We start from the raw sequence: 21,577 nt of genomic DNA, 5'->3' as shown, positions 1-21,577 counted from the left end.
TTCTCAGTCACCTTCTCTCTTCTGCTGCGTCCCCTCTTTCCTGGCACTCGCACCCCCGGAAGCCACCTCCCTCCTGCTGCTCGCCGCATCCCCTGGGCTGGATTCTCTGTTCTCTGGGCCCCGGAGCAGCTTCTTTCTTAGTTTCCTGTCTTGTTTGGCTCAAGCACATCCTTGTGTGACATCCTAAAAAGGGTGATGAGTCCTTGGCTTCTTGAGAGTGTCTTTGCTCTGTCCTCACGCTGGGTCGATGCTTTGTCTGGGGGCACTTTTTGTTGGTAAATCACTCTGAAGCCTTTGTCATCATCACTTTCTGCATCCAGTCACCTATGAGAAATCTTTGTCAGCAACTTGACTTTCCTCCCTGGAATCTTTTAGGATCCTTTCTTCATCCGTGGACTCCTGACCAGCCACGCAGTTGGGTTACGTGTAGGTTTATGTTTTTATTGGTGCTCAGTGGGACCTTTCAACTGAAGACAAGCTCTTTCTTTCATCTGTTCGTGTTTCTTCCCTTTCATTTTTTCTGTTTTCCTCCTTGAGTTCAGGCATTGGTCTTCTGTGTTCTGGCCTTTTCTCTCATTCTGTCTCCTCGTTTATGTCCTATTTTCTGGACAAGTTTTGGACTTCATTTTCGAGTTCTTTGGGGAAGTTTTGTGTTTCAGCATTTACACTGATTATCTCTAAAAGAACCATCTTCCTTGTGTCTAAGTGTTCCCGTTTCTTAGCATCCTGTTCTTGTTTTGAGAATGTAGCATCTTCTTGAAACATTCTGAGTAAGTTTATAAAGGCTTTTTGTTGGTTTGCTTGTTTTTGCCTATGGTTTAACTCTTTCTCACAGGGCTTGTTTTCTGCTGGTTTACTGGTCTTTCACTTTGAAGACGTTGGGAGGTCTGCTGGGTAGTGGAAGGGTTCCTGCGATCTGGGTGGGATTCCGACTGGAGCCGAGTGTGGGGTGGGGGGGTGCCCAGTGGCAGGTTTGCTTTAGGCGAAGGTGTGGGAGCCGGATGCCAAGCTGTGCCCCCAGCGCCAGAGTGCAGGGGGCCAGCGTCCACATCGAGGACCTCACTCTTGCTTGGTGTTTTCTTCCATTTCTGTAGGGAAGAGCCTCCTACCTTTTGTCTGAGGATTTGGAAGCCACGGCCCTCTGTGAAGAGGGGGCAGGGAAAGGGGTGAGGGTTTCACCATCGAAGTGGTGGTTCCACAGGCAGACTTGCACCCAGGGCCCCCTCTTCAGTCTCACTGCCCACTCCTGCCCACCGCTGGGTCCATGAGCCCTCAGCCTAGAGCCCCCGGAGGCCCCGCTATTGTACTACAGAGGACCGCTCCCCTAATCCTCATGGAGTCGGGGGAGGGCCTGTCTTACCCGCTTTGCACATGGGGCCACTGAAGCGTGTAGAGGTCCGTCCGCGCTGCTGACATCCTGGAGGTCCACGTCGAGGCCTTGGCCCCAGTCGGTTGGACCCCTGACCAGGGGTCTCCCCGCCACCCTGAATTCGGCGTCAGCATTCTCAGAACTCCATTGCTTACCCCTGGGCTCTCAGTAGTGTTGCCAGGAGTGTGAGGCTTTACTGGCTGATCTCACCGTGTCCACTTGTCTGCACGTTGCTGCCTGAACCATGTTTGTGAGATTCCCTAGGATGCTTCATTCACTTTTATGTCTGGATGGAGCTCTTGTATGACTGACTGGTCTCCAGCTGGGGGGCATTTAGGCGTCTCCATTCCCTCCCTCCCAACTCCTGGGCTCATGCACAACATCTCTAGTTGCACAGCTGCTGGCCACGTGGTCTGCAGCCTTACTAGAAAATTGCCGTGTTGTTTTCAAAGCAGTTGAACCAATGAACTTTTCCCAGGTGATCTGTAAGTTCCTGTTGCTATATCCTTATAACAGTTGGGGTTGTCAGACGGTTTAATGTTGTGATCTGTCGGGTATGGTTTTAGACAACACTTTGTTAATTACTATTGTGGTTCAGTATCTTGTCCTGTAATTTGCCTGTTCATATCTTTTTGCCCATTTTTTCTTTTGTGTCTCTTTTCTTTGATTTTTGTCTGTCCTTTATATGTTCTGCACATGAATCCTTGTTGATCATATGTGCTACAGACATCTCTAGGTGGGTGGGCTTCTCTTCACCCTTTCAATGGTATCTTGATGCCTGGACTTTTCCTTTTGGTGTCTTCCATGGGCTTAGAAATCCTTCTTAAAGGTGAGCATGGAGATAACAGTGTTCGGTTTCTTCCAAAACTTTGTTGTTCACATTTAGGTCTTCAGTCTGCATGGAATTTGTTTTGGAATAAAAAGGGATCTAATTTTGTATGACTGGCCAGTTGTGTTAGTCTGTCTTAGTCTGCTATAACAGAATACCACAGACTGGGGGGCTTAAAAACAACAGAAACTAATTCTCACAGCTCTGAGGCTGGAAGTACAAGATCAGGGCACGAGCTTGGTCCGGGCGCAGCATGGTCACGGTACCAGTATGGCCAGGTTCTGGTGAGAGCCTTCTTCTAGGTTGCAGATGGCTGACTCACTGTGTTTTCACGTGGCTGAGAGCAGAGACAAGGAGCAAGTTCTCTTGGGACCTTTATAAGGGCGCTAATCCCATTCATGAGGCTCCATCCTCATGACCTATAACCTCCCAAATGCCCCGCCTCCTAACACCATCACACTGGAGGGTAGGGTTTCAACATAGGAATTTGGGGAGGACACGGACATTCAGTCCATGACACCTGTTTTCTCAGCATCACTGGTTCAGCACCCCTTTCTCTTCTCATCAGCCTGTAAAGCCTCCTTGTCAGATGTCAGAAGGGCTGTGTGTGCAGATCTGTTTCTGGGGTCCCTTCTGTTACAATGGTGATGACTTACTTGTCCCAACCACCTTGTCTTAATTACTACAGCTTTATATTAAGTCTTGTTATTGGTGGGGCCAGTTGCCTTCTACCTCTTGTGTTTCTTCAAGCTTGTTATTGATATTTATAGTATCTTATGCCATATAAATTTTTAGAAGCAATCTGTCCAGTTTCACAAAAAGACTTGTTTGTGATTTCATTTGAAATTACATTGAATGTTTTGATTCATTTGGGTGAAAATAAACATTTTTAAGACATTTAAATTTCATTTTCATGAACAGGTTGTTGTTCTTCATTTATTTAGATTTTCTATAATGTTTTTGTAAAGTTTAAAAGTTTTCTTCATAAAAGTTGTATGTATCCTTTGTGACATTTATTTCTATGAAGGTACTTTATATTTTTGGTTATTTTTTAAATGCCACCTTAAAAATATTTTAAAACTCTTGTCTCTAGTGCATACTCACGTGGTTGGTTCCTAGCAACTTTGCTGACCCTTCCCACTAATTCAAATAATATGTCTCTGGATCCTCTTGATTCCTGTGTAGATAAGCAAATAGTCTGCAAATAATGACAATTTGTTTTATTCTTTTCCAACCCATATTTTGCCGATGTTATTCCTTTGTCTTGCCTTATCACTCTGGCAAGAACCTTTGCTACAGTGTTAAATACAAGTGGTGACAGCAGGCATCTGGAACTTGTTCCTGAATTTAAAGGAAATGTTCCTACTATTTCACCATTAAGTGTGGTATTTGGGTAGATTTTTACTAGATACCTATTATGAGATTAAAGAAGTTTTATCCTCCTATTGCCAAGAGTTTTATCACAAATGGATTTTGAAAATGACTGAATGCTTCTTCAGTATCTATGGAGGACCTCATTTGGCCTTTTTCTCCTTTAATCTGATATGTGGTGAATTGTATTAATAGATACCCTAATGTTAAACCATGCATTATATTACCATACTGGTATTCCTGAAATAAACCTACTACATTATCTTTTTTATTTTCTGCTGGACTGTCTTGCTAATATTTTGAACTTTTCTATCTATGTTCATCAGTGAAATTGGTTATTTCTCAAATGTTCTTTGTCTAATTTGATGCCAAGGTCATATTAGCCTCAGTGAATGAGTTGGGGATATAATCTTTCTCCTTCTGTTTCCCTCTCTTTTTCCTGTTCTCTTAAAAAGTTTGTATAAGATTGGAAATATCTGTTTTTTTGTATATATGGTAGAACTCATAAAAAGTATCTAAGTCTTCTACTTTTTTCGTGGTTAATATTTTAAACTATTGAATCAATTTATTTAATGATTGTAGGAAAATTCAAGTTCCTACTGACAAATTTTTCTCCTGGTTATAGGTCATCTTTTCTGGCTTCTTGGCATGTGTAGTAATTTTTAAAATTGAATTCTAGACATTTCTACATTGTGGAGCATCTGAATTGTGCTTTCTTCCTGTAAAGAATGTTGGGCTTTGTTTTGGCAGGCAGTTAAATTACTTGAGGACTTATTTGATCCTTCAAGGCCTGATTTTAAGCTTTTTTAGAGTTGCTCTAGGGTAGATTACACTTTGGGAATAGTTAAGCCCACACTAAAGTATGATTTCTTTGGGGTCTCTACTGAATGTCTGGGGGCCTGGGGTGGAGGGATCAAGAGAACTGTATTCTGGCTGGTGGAAGCACAGATGCCTTCTGACTTTGTGTAGCTTTGGGAATTCTTCAGTCTTCAGTCTTCTTTGTCCAGTCCATGGGCATGGGCTAGGAGTCTACAAAGATGCCAGGGTATCCCTATGCAGATTTCTGGAGCTCTGTTACTGAGCAACTGTTTCCTTTCCAGAACTCTGACCCACAGATTCCAGCAGCTGCAACCTACCCAAACTCTGACTTCCATCTCCCCAACTCATCAGAGTTGCTGAGCTGTTTGGGTCCCACCTCCCAGTGCGTGAGGTCTGTAAATTGCCTCTGGGAAGATGTGGAGTGATTGGAGGGAAGGGAGACTCATATGTTTCCCTTCTCTCAGTGCCTTTTGTGCCATGTCTGAAAACAGTCATTTTCATCTATTTTGTCCAGTTTGCTAGTTGTTGTTTACAGTGGGAGGTTAAGTATGGTCCTTGTAACTCCTTCATGGCTGGATGTGGAAGTGCTGTAAATGTTGCTGGTAGTATTTGCATGATCATTTACTACTAAGTTTATTTATAACTCTATAGTGATTTTTTGTTTTTTGTGTGTTGGTTATTTAGCAGTTTATTTTTTAAAATTTCTAAACATATGGGTTTTAGTGATCTTTTATTGATTTTTAATTTATTTGTGTTCAAATTACATGATCATTTAATTACATGAACACAATTAATTGTGTTCACATTACATGATCATTACAGAGTCTTTGAAATTTATTAGGAGTTTCTTTATGGCCTACTACAAGGTAAAATATTGAAAATGTTCCCTATGTGTTAGAAAAGTGTGTGTTTCTCTAAATTTTGAGGGCAAGGGAGCACATATGTTCATTAGTTCATGATAATTATGTTGTTCAAATCTTCTACATACTTATTAATTACATGTCGGCTTGATCTGTCAGTTAGTGAGAGGTGTGTTAAAACTGCCATGGTAAATTAATGAATTATTCCATGTTGCATGACTCCTAACCTTTGTTTTATGGTTTCATCATTTCGTCTCTCTGGGGCCATTCTGGGTAATTTTTTCTGACATATCTTCCAGTTCATTAATTCTCTGTTCAGCTCCATTTAATTTGCTGATTAATGTGTCTGCTAAGTTTTAAAATTTAAAGGATTACATTTTTAAATCTAAAAGTTCTGCATGGTTTTTCCCTCATATTTTACTGCATTATTTCCCATTCCTGCTTATTTCTGTAAACATTTTTTTAAAATAAATTTATTTATTTATATATATATATTTTTTGGCTGTGTTGGGTCTTCGTTTCTGTGCGAGGGTTTTCTCCAGTTGCGGCGAGCAGGGGCCACTCTTCATCGCGGTGCGCGGGCCTCTCATTGTCACGGCCTCTCCCGTTTCGGAGCACAGGCTCCAGACACGCAGGCTCAGTAGTTGTGGCTCACGGGCTTAGTTGCTCCGCGGCATGTGGGATCTTCCCAGACCAGGGCTCAAACCCGTGTCCCCTGCATTGCCAGGCAGATTCTTAACCACTGCGTCACCAGGGAAGCCCCTGTAAACATTTTAAGTGCACTTATTTTATAATCTGTATGTGACAATTGTAACATCTGAGGTCCTTGAGGATCTAATTCTGGTTTTCTTTTCCTTTTTTTTTTTCCTGATTCTCGTGGTGAATTTCATCTCTTGTGTTGGGTAATATTTCACCATCAGCTCCTATGTGACTGATCTTCATCTCCGGGAATACTGGGACCCCAAGGGTAGGAAGCTATTTCCAAGGAGGATTTGTGTCTGCCTTTGTGAGGTGCTTTGGGTGCAAACACCCGAGACCTACTCTGAGCTAATTTCTCAACCTTGGGCTTCCCTGATCGTGCAGGTGAATTTTAGACCCAAACCTGCATGAGGTCAGATCTGTGGCCTCAGATTCTCAGAAGCACTGGCTTGTTCACCACATGGAGCTGAGAATCATTCAGACCAATGCCCACATCCCTCTGACGGCAGATGGCTTTCCCCAGCCTTCCACTGCACGGGGGCTGTGACTTTGCAGGATCCAACTTTCTGTGATATTTGGTTCCAGTCCCGACTGCCTGTGTTTGAGGCTGTGTCTCCCATCCCCCCACTCAGCAGGTGAAACCCAATTCTCTGCGTTTCTGGCATCAGCAAACGCCTGCAGCTTCCTTCTGGGTGGGCTTGTGGGATGGGCTCCCCACTTTCATTTCAGCTCCTCCTTCCTCTTTTCCCCCCTTTTCCAGAATTCTCCTCTTTTATTCTTTTTTTTAAAGGAACTCCTTTATTTATTGATTGATTGATTGCTATGTTGGGTCTTTGCTTCTGTGCTAGGGCTCTCTCCAGTTGCCGTAAGTGGGGGCCACTCTTCATCACGGTGCGTAGGCCTCTTACTGTCGCGGCCTCTCTTGTTGCGGAGCACAGGCTCCAGACGCGCAGGCTCAGTAATTGTGGCTCATGGGCCCAGTTGCTCCGCGGCATGTGGGATCTTCCCAGACCAGGGCTCGAACCCGTGTCCCCTGCATTGGCAGGCAGATTCTCAACCACTGCGTCACCAGGGAAGCCCTCCTCTTTTATTCTGATGCTTGTTATCTATCCCAAATTTCTAGGTGATTTCTAATGGGAGGGTATCTCATCCATCATATTGCCAGAAATGGGAGTCTGTCAATCACCTTTCTCCCCCCATCAGTCTTGAAATATTAATTTTAATGAGCAAAACTGATTTTTGTGTTCATGCACACCAGCGCTTGTCAACCGAAAGTGAGCTAGCTTTCTCTCTCCCTCTTTCCCTGAACCGTTTGGTAATTATTTTAAAAATAATTCTTTTTAGGTAAAATATGAGCATTATTTAGAAGAGTCGAATGTATCTACAGAAATGTATCATTTAGAAATCAGCAGGTTTTGCTCTCTATCCGCAACCTCTTTCAACTCCCTTTAGCTGTTTGTTGTTACTTTTTTGTTGTTGTTACTGTTGTTATTTAGCTCTAGATTGCTAAATAATGTGCTATTCTGCTCATTTTTGGCCTGTTTCAGAAGTTACATAAATAGAATTATATAGAATTTAGTATTTGGTTCATCATTTCTAATTTATCTTCTCTCCCTCCTTAAATGCCACTGAAATAACAGTAGAGGTAAACTAAAGAAAGACCTAAATGCTTCCATAAGGATAAAAAAACAGAAGACAAGGCTCAGCACCCACATTTGGGAAAATGAAAAGCAGAACCCATGTGGTAACTGACAGCAGGTCCAGGAAAGCCAAAGGCACGGAGGGAAATTGGGAAGCAGCGGGCGGACGTCCTCACAAGGCTCAGGAACTGGGCCCCCAGCTGCCCTGGGCAGACGGGTCCAAAGTCTGCTAGAGAAGTAGCTAGATTCCTGAGACTTCTCCCCACCTGCTCCTTCCGCATTTCTTTCTTCCTTTCTAACCCTTCTCCCTCCTTGATCTCGTCCATCTCCATGACTTAGAGAGTCAGTGCTCACAAGCGACTGATGCACTTTTCCTGCCCTGACGCCTCCTCAAATGCTCACGTCCACCCTCCTCCCTGACATCTCCAGGCATCTCCTGCCGGCGCCAGGGTTAAGGGGTGAACAAGAGGACAATCCTGCTCTAGCAGAGCCTCAGCTGCTGGTTCACGTGCACCGGGTCCTTCTCAAGGCAAACCTTCAAGTCCCGAAGGTCCGCCTGGCAAACCCATGGCTCCCTGGGGACGGTGGGTTCTGGATCGACCTGGGACTGCTGTGAAGGACTCCCCACCTCGACCCCCATGACTTAAAGCTATACATTTCCTCGTGAGTTGTGCGCGAACTGCACTCCACAGCTTTGATATGTTGTATCATCATTATTCAGTTCAAAATATTTTCTAATAGTCAATGAGTTTTTTTTCCTTTGACCCATAGGTTATTTAGAATTGTATTGCTTTATGTCCAAACAGTCGAGAGGTTGTAGGGTTTTTGGGGTTTTTTAAAATTAATTAATTTATTTTTGGCTGTGTTGGGTCTTCGTTGCTGCGCGCGGGCTTTCTCTAGATGCAGCGAGCGGGGGCTACTCTTCGTTGCGGTGTGCGGGCTTCTCATTGCGGTGGCTTCTCTTGTTGCGGAGCACGGGCTCTAGGGTGCGCAGGCTTCAGTAGTTGTGGCACGCGGGCTCAGTAGTTGTGGATCGCGGGCTCTAGAGCGCAGGCTCAGTAGTTGTGGCGCACGGGCTTAGTTGCTCCACGGCATGTGGCATCTTCCCAGACCAGGGCTCGAACCCGTGTCCCCTGCATTGGCAGGCGGATTCTTAACCACTGTGCCACCAGGGAAGTCCTGGTTGTAGGTTTTTTATTGCTTTTTTGTTTGGTATTGATGTATAGCCTAATTCTACTGTGGTCAGAGAACATATGAATTTAATTTTATGAATGTAATGAATTTAATTTTAAATTGAAATTCGTTAGCGTTTACTTTATGACCAGCATATGGCTAATTTTAGTAAATGTTTCATGGGCGCTTTAAAAGAATGTGCATGATAGACATTTTTCCTTTTCAGTAGCTGATAGAATAGGCAAACCGGGGACTTCCCTAGCAGTCCAGTAGTTAAGACTTCGCCTTCCAATGCAAGGGGTGTAGGTTCGATCCCTGGTCGGGGAGCTAAGATCCCACATGCCTCGTGGCCAATAAAGACAATAAAACAAAAAACATAAAACAGAAGCAATATTGTAACAAATTCAATAAAGACTTTGAAAATGGTCCACTTCAAAAAAAAAAAGAATAGGAAAACCAAAAAATTTTATCTTTTTATTTTCAGCCTCTCTGTGTCTTTTTATTTAAAGATGTCTCTTGTCAACAGACTATAACTTTAAAAAAAAATCTGTTCTGACAACTGTAACATTTGACTTGGAGTAATGGTCCGTACTAATTGACTTGAGCTTTTATCTAGGGTCTTAAATCTTCATTTTCCATTTGACATTTTTTTTTGTTCTGTTTTTCCTCCTTTATTGCCTTCTATTGGATTAATAAAAATATTTAAATTTTTTCTGTTTATCTTGCTATTAACCTGTTAGTTATACATTCTTTCTCTGCTGTTTTGATGGTTACCCTAGCAATTGAAACAAGTATCCTTGACAGTCTAATATAAATGATTACTTTTCTACTTAACTTTGAAACCTTAGAATGTATCTTTTGGCTTCCATCATTTCTGTTGAGAAGTCAATTGTCAATCTTTTTTTTTTAATATACATTTATTTATTTTATTTTTGGCTGCATTGGGTCTTCAGTTGCTGCACACGGGCTTTCTCTAGTTGTGGTGAGCGGGGGCTGCTCTTCCTTGTGGTGTGCAGGCTTCTCATTGCGGTGGCTTCTCTTGTTGCGGAGCACAGGCTCTAGGCACGCAGGCTTCAGTAGTTGTGGTGCATGGGCTCAGTAGTTGTGGTTTGCGGGCTCTAGAGCACAGGCTCAGTAGTTGTGGTGCACAGGCTTAGTTGCTCCACAGCATGTGGGATCTTCCCAGACCAGGGCTCAAACCCGTGTCCCCTGCATTGGCAGGCGGATTCTTAACCACTGTGCCACCAGGGAAGTCCTCAATTGTCAATCTTATTCTTGTTCCTTTAAAGGTTTTTATTTTCCTGCCAGCTTTTAAGATTTTTCTTTTCATCTTTGGTGCTCGACAGTGTTATTATGATGTGCATTGGTGTAGTTTTCTTTGTGTTTGCAGAGCTTCTTGAATCTGGATGGATGTATATACTTCAGTAGTTTTAGACAATTAATGGTCATTATCTTTTAAAGTATTGCTTCTCTCCTATTCCATTATTCTCCTTTTAGATTTCAGTTACATGCATGTTCGACCATTTCACTGTGTCCTGTATTTCTCTGACTCTCATTTTTACATTTTCCATTCTTTGTTTTCTCTGGTCTTTAACTTTCTGTTGACCTGTTCTCCAGTTCATGAACACTGTCTTCAGATGTGTCTAATCTCTTCAGTTCTTAATTTCAGTTATTGTGTTTTCAGTTCTAACATTTCCATTTGATTCTTTTTTATAGTTTCAAATCCTCTTGCAAAATTCTCCATTTTCCATTTATTTTCTCCATCCTTTTCTCTCTTATTTTGAACATATAAGTCATGATTATTTTTTTTATAAATATATACGTATTTAGCATTTTTAAAAATTATTTATTTATTTATTTATGGCTGTGTTGGGTCTTCATTTCTGTTTGAGAGCTTTCTCTAGTTGCGGCAAGTGGGGGCCACTCTTCATCGCGGTGCGCGGGCTTCTCATTATCGCGGCCTCTCTTGTTGCGGAGCACAGGCTCCAGACGCGCAGGCTCAGTAATTGTGGCTCATGGGCCTAGTTGCTCCGCGGCATGTGGGATCTTCCCAGACCGGGGCTCGAACCCGTGTCCCCTACATTGGCAGGCAGATTCTCAACCACTGCGCCACCAGGGAAGCCCCAGTCATGATTATTTTAAAGTCCTTGTTTGATAAGTCCTAGATTTGGATCATATGTAGGTTTGTTTCTTTTTTTCTTTTTACCTTTCTTTCCCAATTTGTTTTGAGTCATATAGCCCTGTCTCTTTTCATGCCTTGTGAGTTTTGATTAGTCTCAGATGTTGCCTCTGAATGCATATTCGAGGCTCCAGATGGCTCAGATTTTCTCTTCCAGGCAGATGGAGTGAAGGTCATGCCTCATTCAGTCAGAGACCAAGCTGAGTCAGGGCTGGCTGCAGTTTGATAAGGTGTAGCCTACGTGTGGTTCTGCCCTGCTTTTAGATTCTGTGCCTTTCAGGGCTTTCAAATAAGACCCTGGCGTGATTGCTGTGGCCCCTCGTCCCAGTGGACCCTGAACTCTAACCTCTGACTCCTTGGCACATGAGACCGTGGAAGACTTCTCTTTGATTTCCAGAGGCTTCTACTTGAGTTTTAAACTTCCGCCCCTCATGCCTTCGGAGTTTGGCAGATGTCTTAAGGGGAGAACTGACCATTTGTTCAGCTTAAGTCTCTGCTTCTTTCTCCTGGGATCTTGACCTCTCAAGTTTTGTTTTTCTCGACCAAAAAGCTCTGCACGTTCTCCATCCCTCAGCAACGGCTTTCTGCCTGGGAAAACTCTAGATTCCCAGCCTCGAGCCCGTGACCAGAATGCAAAACACTCAGGGAGAAAGTGCTGGGGAAAGTCCTCCCCTGCCCCAGTAGCCCCATCTCTGGAATCTTGGCCTGCCTGTCTGCGTGGCTTCTGTAGCTCTTAGACCTTCAAACAGATTTAAAAATTGTCTGCAGCTCCTCTAGTTGTGCACGGAGGGGAGGGAGCAACCCTCTGCCGCCAGCCATTCTGCCATCTGGACGCACAAGTCCTCCTTTGTTTTTCATGCTTGGTGTCAATGCAGAGTTTCTATCCAGAGCCATAAGCAGAGTCTCCTATATGTTCTTGTAACACATTCCAAGATAAAGTTCTAGCTCTATTTTTCAACATGGGATAGCCAATTGTCCGATACCAGTCTTACCCAATCCCTGCAATGCTGCTTTATCATCTGCTGGATTTGTCTGTGTGTGTGTGTGTGTGTGTGTGTGTCTGTGGCCAAGCTTCATCTTTTCCACTGATCTCTCTGTTCTGGTGTCACTACTAGACTTTGTAAATTATTGTAGCTTTAGAGTAAATATGATAGCTGGTAGGGGATGCACCCCCTCTTTGTTCTTATTTTTCAAAACTCTCTTCCAAATACTTGCCAAATTCCACTGAAAATCCTGTTGGAATATTTTGCTTACTGGAATTGCACTGAATTAATATAGCTGAATCTGAGGAGAACTGAAAATTTTGCAATGTCAAATTGAACATCTTTCATAAATATTGTCTTCGTTTCTAATTATTACCTATTTCGGCACTTGGGAATCACCTATTCAAAGGATACGGCCTTTATTTTTAAGGCATAAGGCCTGTTGCTAAAGGCTTGCTGGAAACCTCACCCCAGTTTGCGTTCTCACCAAGAATTCCTGACCTTGTTCCTGCTCTTCCCACTCCAGCCAGAATGTCCTAAGGCTTTTTTCAGTTTCGAAAGGGCAGAGATTTTCCCGCATAAGGAAACATGGATGCTCAGAGAGGTACGTCCTCCACCCCACCCTGGATGGTCATTCATGGATGTAAGAAGGTGAAACACTGTTGGAGAAAACATTCGTGGTGTGTAGATGAGGGCGCACTCGTGACTGTGAGGGGCTGTGGGGTGGAGCTGGGCATGATTGCAGCCCCTGAATTCTGCCCCCACCCACCTGGGCTTTTGCTCGTGTCCTGAACCCGTTGGCCCTCAGTCGTTGGTTGGTCTGGCACTTCCCTCTCTCCCTGTAGCCTCTGGAAGAGCTGTGTTGCCTGAGGGGACGGTCCTGCTCCGTGCCCAGCCTGCTCTGGGGAGTTCTGGGGAGCCTAGGAGCTGGCCCTGGGGCTTTACAGCATTGACCTCCGCCCTGGCCATGCCCTCCCCCATCTGTAGAGAGAGGGGCCCCAGGGACTCTGCAGGCCCCTCCTGCTCTTGGTCCTGGGGTCCATGCACAGAGGTCCCTGCCCCATTCTAGAAGGGGGTCTTTTGGCCAGATCCTCCTGAGGGTGTCAATTACAGGCAGGGAGACTGAGGCAGAAGATTCCCTGTTCAGAAGGGGAGATGTCATGGAACCTCAGTGTGGGAGAGTCTCCCCCCAGCCTCTGCTCTACTTGGATGCCTCTGGTGACAGGGGGCTCACCACTTAACCGACATCCAAGTTCATTTTAGACAACGGTAGGGGGAAGCCCTGAGAGCTCCTGGCTGAATTCTGTTTCCTGTGACCAACAGCTCTCTGCCCTGAGCCTGTCCCCCTCCCTGTTCCCAGGAGCCCCTCCTCAGCCCCGAGTCCCCGTGGGTGAGCAGCTGTGGCATTGGCCGGTGCCCTGCAGCCCCGGGGAAGGCAGCGTCACAGTTTGCAGAGGCTGCAGACATTCCCCAGAGGCCCAGGACCCCAGAGGCGAAATCACTTTGGGACCAACCTCCTCAACCCTGTCATTTTGCAGATGGGTAAACCGAGGCCCAAGGGCTGGGTCATACAGCTGAGATAAAGGCAGGACCAGGACTGGTCCCCTGACCCCAGGCTTGCACCCGAGTCTCTGTGACACGGTTTGCTCCCCTCAAGGTGACCTGGGTGTGGTCTCAGGACTCGGACCCCGGGATCCGGCGTGAGTTAGGACAGGGGGACGTTGTGTAGACTTCTGTCCCATTGGTTAGGGCTGTCTGCCCTATCCTTTTGGTTTGCTGAATAAATCATCCCTTTTCCTGATGGCTTGGAAACCATATCAAGTTGTGGCCGCCAGCTAGACCCCAGGGGGACGGTGCGCATGGACATTCTACTGCAAACGTCCTTGACGCGTTGGTGATTTAAAGGCCCGGCTGTGCCAAGGTCATGTTTCCCTTCGCAGAGAGCCCGTCTGGTCACTGCCCCTTGTCGCAGGGGAGGGCACGCGCTCTGGGTCTCCGGCGGGGCTGGACGGCTGGGCTGGGGCTCAGGAGAGGGAGTTACAGGGCGGTTCCGGGCCCGGCTGAGCCCCTGTGGGACTGGCTCCACGTGGTCCCTGACAGCCCTCAGCCCGGGGCTGCCTGACCCTCTTCCTTCCATGCCACGGAGGCTGCCTGGGCCACGGCCGTTGGGTACCGGCCTTGCTTGGGAGCCGCTGCGGCCCTGCCTGGGGCGGGGGCACCGTTGGGGCTCGAGGTGCTCGGGGAGGAGTGGAAACAGCTCTGCAGAGGCCGAGCCTCGGGACACACATGACGGTGTTTTTCTGTGGACACGAGGGCTTGAGGAGCGCTCTGATCCTAGGACGTTAAAACCTTCCCTTGATAGGCAGGGCCCCGCAGTGGCCCCGCGGGGACAGGAGCCTGAACACAGGAAGGGGCCTCTCAGCAGACCCCACCCAGCTGTGTGGTTCGGGGCTGCGGGCCGCCTGCAGGGCAGGGCGGGCTCAGCCTCCTAGGTCACGGGTTGTAGGTCGGCCATGGCAGCTCAGGCAACATATCACCTGGTCTTCAGCGGCGGCAGCTTTGGTGGAAACAAGATTTTCTTTTACTTTTTTTTTTTTTAATTTTTATTTTATATTGGAGTATAGCCGATGAACAGTGTTGTGATAGTTTCACGTGCACATGGACCCAGCCATACATATACATGTATCCATTCTCCCCCAGACTCCCCTCCATCCAGGCTGCCACATAACATCGAGCAGAGTTCCCTGTGCTCTACAGTAGGTCCTTCTTGGTCATCCGGAAACAAGATTTTCCAAGCCTTTTCGATTCCCATGGATTTTACCTTTCTGCCAGGTGAGGGTTGAGGCTCTGTGTGCCCCCGCGTTATGGACTGTCCCCTTGCCTGTGACTGGGCTGGGCTGCTGCCCACAGGGACACTCAGCCCCCGTGTGTCCTTGCCTTGGAGCCACGGGTGGCACCTCGCCACGCCTCCCCTCCCCCTGGCCCTCCTGGGCCCCTCAGGCCGCTGCCCCTGGACATACCCCTGCCCTGATCTTGACACGCGGGGGGGTGGACCACTGCCCGCCGTACTGGGTGGAGCTTACTGTCCTTGCTGGACTCCGGGGCCAGCCTGGAGCCAGCTGGGAGAGGCGGGTGCCCTGTGCCCCAGGCCCTGCCCCAAGGCGGGAGGGGGCCTGCCACCTCGGCCTGCCCCTCTCCCCAGGGTTCCCTCTCCTGGGAGTCCAGCAGCTGCCCTGCGCGTAGGGTAGGCAGGTGGGTGCCCAGGGGCCGCCCCTCTAAAGGGGAGGATGGGGTGTCATGTGGGCGCCCCCTTGCCAGACGCAGGCCTTGCTGCCTGAGTCCCCACTTCCTTGGCCTGGATACTCCCCTGCTCCACCCCAGGGAAACCAACCCCCTCCTGCCCTGCCCCCCCTCCCGGCTCATCCGAGTCTCGTGGGCACTGCTCTGTCCATTCATCTCGGGCCCGTGGGCTTCCAGCCCAGGGAGGGACAGTCCTCTCGAGCCGGCACAGACCTGGCCTGGAGCCTGCCCGGGGCCTGCGTCCTCGGGGGGTGGGGGGGGGGCCTCCTCCGTGTGAGTGTGACCTTCAAGTGGACGTGAGGGTCAGCTTCACATTCACCCCCGGGTGGTGGCCAAGCAGGCCCAGGGAGTGGCAGCCGCGGGCAGAGGCTCACTCCGTGGTGGCCGACAGCGGCCGCGCCCTCGCCCTCCTTCCTCAAGCATTTGCCCCGAGCCTGGCCGCGCCGTGGGTTCCCCCTTGGCTTTTCCCTTTTGTTTGTTCTTAAAATTCTGCCAAAGTAACACATGGAGACGTGGCATCGAGGTCCGTCAGGGCTGCGAGTCTCCCCGGGAGAAGCAGCCCCGCCCGGGCCTCACCCTCCCCAGTCCGTGTTTGGTTTTCTCTGATCCGTTTAGATCCCACTGGGACAGAGTCAGCTTTTCTGCCCCTTCGCACTGCTAACGACCCCGCCACATGCAACACCTCTCCCGGTCTTCCTGCTGTGTTTCCTGTGTGTTGATTAGTGTTTTGTGTTTACACCAGCAGAACTAGTGAACATTCTTTCCTGCTGCTCTCAGGAGTGCATATATTGCTTATATTTTCTTTCTTTGAAGAACATTGTGTCAGGAATAAGTGATGACATAATGCCTGGGGTCATCACTGATCTCTCATCAAACTCTCTGACGGATGCTTCTCCACGTGGGGGGACCACCTCCCGCCTCGCAGCCCGGTCTTCTCCCCGGCTGCTTCCCCTCCATTGCCCCCCAATGAGGGGCGTCGCCCCCTCGAGGCAGCCCCAGGGTCCTGCTGGGACCCCTTCACCATCCTCCGGGCTGGGCCCGCACCCACATCTGCCCCACCAGCTACCTGCTGGAGCTCAGGTTCTAGCCTCCTGCACAGTCTTCCTGGGTCTTCCTCTCACCCTCCCTCCCGGTTGTGGTGTGGCTGAGCTCAGAGTTCTAGGCTGAAAGTCGCCGTTCCTCCGCAATTTGGAAGTGTTTCTTCATCTGGTATCCATGAGATGCTGATACCATTCTGAGTCTCCATCCTTTCTCTCTGGAAGCTTCTGGAATCTTCCTTTTAGCCCTGAGGTTCTGAAATTTCACAGTTTGCTGTGGTTTCTGACTTTTTATAGCAGGTGGGGTAGGTAGACCCTTTGAACTTGGAAACTCTTGACTGGCTGTGCTGGGAAGTTTTCTTGAATTCTTTCTTTAATAGTTTCTTTTCATTGATCCCCAAATTTTATTTCTCTCCTCACACAGAAAATTACTTAATTGTATTTCCAACCTTTTTATTTACTTTTGAAGGTTCTGTTTTCATAGTCTTAATTTCCAAGGACTCTTTCTTATTCATTAAATGGTCCTTTTAAAAAAAGCATCCTTCACTTGCTCATGGGTGAGTAAATTTTCTTTCTGAGGGTATTAATTACAAGGTATTTAAACATTTTTTTTCTTCTCTTCCCGCTTTGTCTCTTTCTGTTGTGTTCCTTTTCTATTTGTTTTAGTCTCTGTATTGCTTGCTAGAGGGTGTGGTCCTGTTCAGTTTCCCCAGCAGAGAACCCTGCCCTCTTCCCTGGCAGCCAGCAGGTGGGGGCCCTGCAGCAGGAGTTGGAGGCTGGGGTCCCACTACTGGGCATCTTCACTGGGCTTTTCACACCCACCTTCAGCTGGTCCTCAGAACTCCAGGCTGGACCGAGCCTCACTCTCCCAGAGGGTAGCCTCTGGCCTCCTGCCTGACAGTGGCATGGGGCAGGGGGCAGGTCCTGGATGTTCACTAGGTGGGGTAGGTGGTCTCGGGGTCTTCATTACTCTGCTGGGGCTGCCGTAACAAAGTACCACAGACTGAGGGCTTAGACAACAGAAATGTCTTGTCTCACAGTGTGGAGGCTGGAAGTCCCAGGTCTGCAGGGTGGTTCCCTCTGAGGCCATGCGGGAGAACCACTGCCTGCCTCTCTCCTGCCTTTCGGCAGTTTACCCCCAGTCCTTGGCTTGTAGACCTCTGTCTTTGTCTTCACGTGGTACTCTCCCTGTGCGCATCTCCTTTTATAAGGACACTGGCCACCCTGGGCAGGGCCCACCTCACTCCAGTGGGACCTCATCTTAACCAGCTACAGTGCCAGGACCCTGTCTCCAAATAAGGTCACGTTCTGAGGTCCCGGGGTTTAGGACTCAGCATGTGAATTTTCAAGGGATACAATTTAACCCATGACATGGCCTGACGCTCCCTCTGCTAACTTTCCACAAACACATGTTTTCAGTCCCACACAGCCTCTGACCTTCAGAGGCACCTGGAGTCTTTCCGGGTCCCAGGGAGTGAATTGGCTGTTTCTTGTTAGGTTCCAGCTTTCCTAGGCTCCTCTCATCCCATTGGCTTTCTTTCCCAAAACTCGTGGCATTTCTCACCTGCAGCTGCCCTGCTCCGTTCCTCTTCCTTGCGGACTGGTTATCCGAGCAGGTGTCATTTAGCCCCTGTCATTGCCAGCCAGAAACATCTGTTCTGCCTTTTTGGGTATTGTTTCTAACTCACGTCTCCCTTTTTCCCAAGGTGTCTCCTGTGCCTGCTGGGGCTCCTGCCGCTACTCGGAGTGACCCACAAAGGCCGCAGAGATGGCTGGGGCCTCGGTGAAGGTGGCGGTGCGCGTCCGCCCCTTCAATTCCCGGGAAATGAGCCGCGACTCCAAGTGCATCATCCAGATGTCCGGAAGCACCACCAGTGAGTATTGCGATGGGATTGCCGTTGCTGCTGGTCCCTCGGGGCCATGGCTCCTGGGCCTCCCGGCCCTGGCTCCCTCCTTGTCCACCCCGGGTGCTGGTTTCCTGGGACTGCAGTAACAAATGACCACAAACTGGGTGGCTTAAAACAACAGAAATTTATCCTCTCACAGTTGTAGAGGCCAGAGTTCAAAACCAAGGTGTTGACAGGGCCACACTCCTCTGGAGGAAGATCCTTCCTGCCTCTTGTGGCTTCCAGTTGCGGCCGCCAGCTTGGCCTGCAGCTGCATCACCCCAATCTCTGCTCTGTCATCACGTGGCTTCTTCCCTGAATGTCTGTGTCTTTGTGTGGCCTGATAAGGACACTGACCATTGGGCATACCCTAATCCAGTATGACCTCATTTCAACAACTGATTACATCTTCAAAGACCCTGTTTCTTACATTCTGAGGTTCGGGGTAGACAGGAATTTTGGCGGGGGCCACTTTTCAACCCAGGGCACAAGGTTCCTGATTTCTTGTCTTGTTTCAGCTGCTTTTTACTTTGTCTGCTCTTTTGTTTTGTTTCTAATTGTAAGTCATCTCAAGCCTTTCTGAGAAGTAGGAGGCCTAGGGTCAACAGGATGAACAAGGAGTAGTAAGAGACAGAATGGCAATTTCGAGAAGGTCCGAAGGACGGGCATGGCCTCCAGGGCCGCTCTAGCGCACAGGACCTGGCTGCCGGGGCAGCAGAGGGGACTTGGCCCCGAGCCTCCCCTTGCTCTTTCTGGTGCCGCAGACTTTGTCCTGAGTTGGGACACGTTTGCGGAAGAGTGGACAGAGCCCAGTGTGCAGCTCAGGGAGTTCTCAGCAGCACCCCGCTGCTGAGAACAGAGCGATGCCGGCACCCGGAAGCCCCCTCCCCGGCCCCACCCACCCACCCTTACCCACAAAGGGAGCCGGCATCCTTGCTTCTAACACTGTAGGTTAGAGGGCTTGTTTGGGGTCCCCTGGAAGTCAAACCAGTGTTTGGGTCATCTCCTGCTGGTCAGCCCACCTCCACGCTTGGTGACTTAGAGCAAGAATTCGCCGTCCTCTCTCCCAGCTGTGGGGTTGGCGGGGCTCAGCTGGGAGGTTTGCACTTGGAGCTGCTGCCGTCACCGCAGGCTCCGGTGGTGTGAGCCGCACCGAGCGGACCTTGGGGTGTAGGAGGAGGATAGGCCTCGCCCGCACCTGAGTAACGCCACCCCTTCTGTTATCTACCAGGTTGGAGGGAGCGGCTGCCCCAGGGGAAGGGCGCTCAGCGCTGATGGCGGCTGCCTCCCTAGGCCTGTTGAGGGGCTGAGGCTTTGGGCGTGGCTGGGGGTCTCTGCAGGAGCCCCTGGAGCAGGTTGTGGAGGCCCCACTCAGAGCCTGTGGGGGTCTGTTGGGCATATCTGGGGGCTCACAGTGACTCTTGTGAATGGTGCTGCCTCGGCTTGGTCCCTGGAAGCAGAACTGAGATGAGGATTTGGGTGCCAAGGGCTTATGTGGGAGGTGGTCCCTGGATGCACTGCGGGGGTGCAGAAGCCGCGAGGGGCCGTCGGCGAGCAGGTGGCCGCCACGGGCAGCAGGGGCTCAGCTCGCTGGGACCCTCTGAATACAGAGTGCACCTCTGGGGTGTCCGCTCCAGGAGGCTGGGGGTCTTGTTCAGCTGCTGCCCAACGCGGGCGGAGGGTCCATCCAGGTCCTGGCTTTCTTGTATCTCCAGCCTGGCCCCCTCGAGGCTGGAGAAAGTGCTCAGGAGGTGTGACTCAAGCCTTAAGGTGGGAAGCCAGGGGCTGTGACCCTGGGTGGGAACGTGACCCTGGGTGGGAACGTGACCCTGGGTGGGCAGGGGACATCCGCACGAGGAGCTGATAGGGTTGGCCACGTCACTGTTGGGTGACCCAGGACATCAGGAATGGCTGTGAGAATCGCCGTCCATGCTGGGCCAGGCCCCAGCGGCACAGTCACCACCTTAGACAGTAGCTGGGGGTCTCGGCTTGAGGGGCTCACAGGTGACCAAACCCTACGGGAGCCTGTAGAATGGACAGAAAGAACAAAGGATCAGAGGCAGACGCCATGTCTCCCCTGGGACTTGGGGGCGGCCCAGGACAGGGTGGGGCCGGTGTCACGGAAGCAAAACAGCTGGAGGTGACGGTGGGCTGCACTCAGGGGGGCTTGTGCCCCGCCTGGGGCCTGAGAGACAGAGAGAGACAGAGACAGAGAGACAGAGATACAGAGAGAGATATAGAGACAGAGAAAGAGAGAGACAGAGAGAGACAGAGACAGAGAGAGTCAGAGACAGAGACAGAGAGAGACAGAGACAGAGAGAGACAGAGACAGAGATAGAGACAGAGAGAGAGACAGAGATACAGAGAGAGATATAGAGACAGAGAGACAGACAGACAGACAGACAGAGACAGAAACAGAGAGACAGAGATACAGAGAGAGAGACAGAGAGACAGACAGACAGACAGACAGAGACAGAAACAGAGAGACAGAGATACAGAGAGATATAGAGACAGAGACAGAGAGAGAGACAGAGATAGAGACAGAGACAGACAGAGATAGAGGCAGAGATACAGAGAGAGATAGAGACAGAGAGAGACAGAGAGAGATATATAGAGAGAGACAGAGACAGAGAGACAGAGAGAGAAACAGAGATAGAGATAGGGACAGAAAGAGATAGAGAGAGAGACAGAAAGACAGAGAGACAGAGACAGAGAGAGACAGAGACAGAAAGACAGAGACTGAAAGACAGAGAGAGACAGAGACAAAGAGAGACAGACAGAGACAGACAGACACAGAGAGAGAGGCAGCCCTCAGCACAGGGAAGCCTGCCTGAGGAGTGGCGTCGGAGGGCAGGGTGAGCTTTATTCCTGGAGGTCCTGGGACAGGGGCTAGGGCAGGGCAGGCGGCTCCAGAGCTGACCTGAGGCAGATGCTCACAGGAGCTGGGTTTGGGCAGCAGCTCGTGGCCGTTTTGTCCGGGTGGGGGATGATCTGGCCAGCCCGGCCGGCGGGGGTGGTGACATACTCCTTGAATCTCAAAACGAGGGGCACAGCAGGAGACCCCAGTTCTCTGAACATGCCACCTGGACTCTCCACTGGGACACAGAAATTAGAAACACTTAAAAGTCAATTTAAATTCTTATCCTGTAATCATGGCCTGGATAACAGCACTCTTCATCTGAAACACAGCAAATCTAGCAATTCTGTGAGCCAACCAAATTGTACGTGACGTGTGCTTCTGTCCCTACAGCGGGGACCCTATTTCCAAATAAGGTCACAGTGTGAGGTTCCAGGGGACACTGTTCAACCCAGGACAGTGCCTGGAGGGGAGGGACCCGCCCAAAGCCACAGGGTGACGCCTTCAGGGCCGGGCCGCCAGCCTTCCTCCTGGACCCTGGCAAGCTGGGCCCGGTGTGTGCTTTCAGGGAATGG

General features: G+C 49.3%; 1 protein-coding gene across 1 annotated transcript in view; it reads left to right on the top strand.

Annotated features, from left to right (window-relative positions):
- KIF1A (kinesin family member 1A) overlaps nt 1-21,577 on the top strand; it is a 92,538-nt gene that overhangs the window by 5,235 nt on the left and 65,726 nt on the right. Inside the window, 1 exon segment of the mRNA XM_057551448.1 lies at nt 17,966-18,133. Coding sequence (XP_057407431.1) covers nt 18,028-18,133 — 106 coding nt within the window. The 5' untranslated portion in view covers nt 17,966-18,027.

Source organism: Balaenoptera acutorostrata, chromosome 8 (assembly GCF_949987535.1).
Source record: "Balaenoptera acutorostrata chromosome 8, mBalAcu1.1, whole genome shotgun sequence".
Classification (NCBI taxonomy): Eukaryota; Metazoa; Chordata; class Mammalia; order Artiodactyla; family Balaenopteridae; genus Balaenoptera; species Balaenoptera acutorostrata.
The sequence above is the reverse complement of the archived record's forward strand: the minus strand, read 5'-3'. Positions and strand labels throughout refer to the sequence as shown.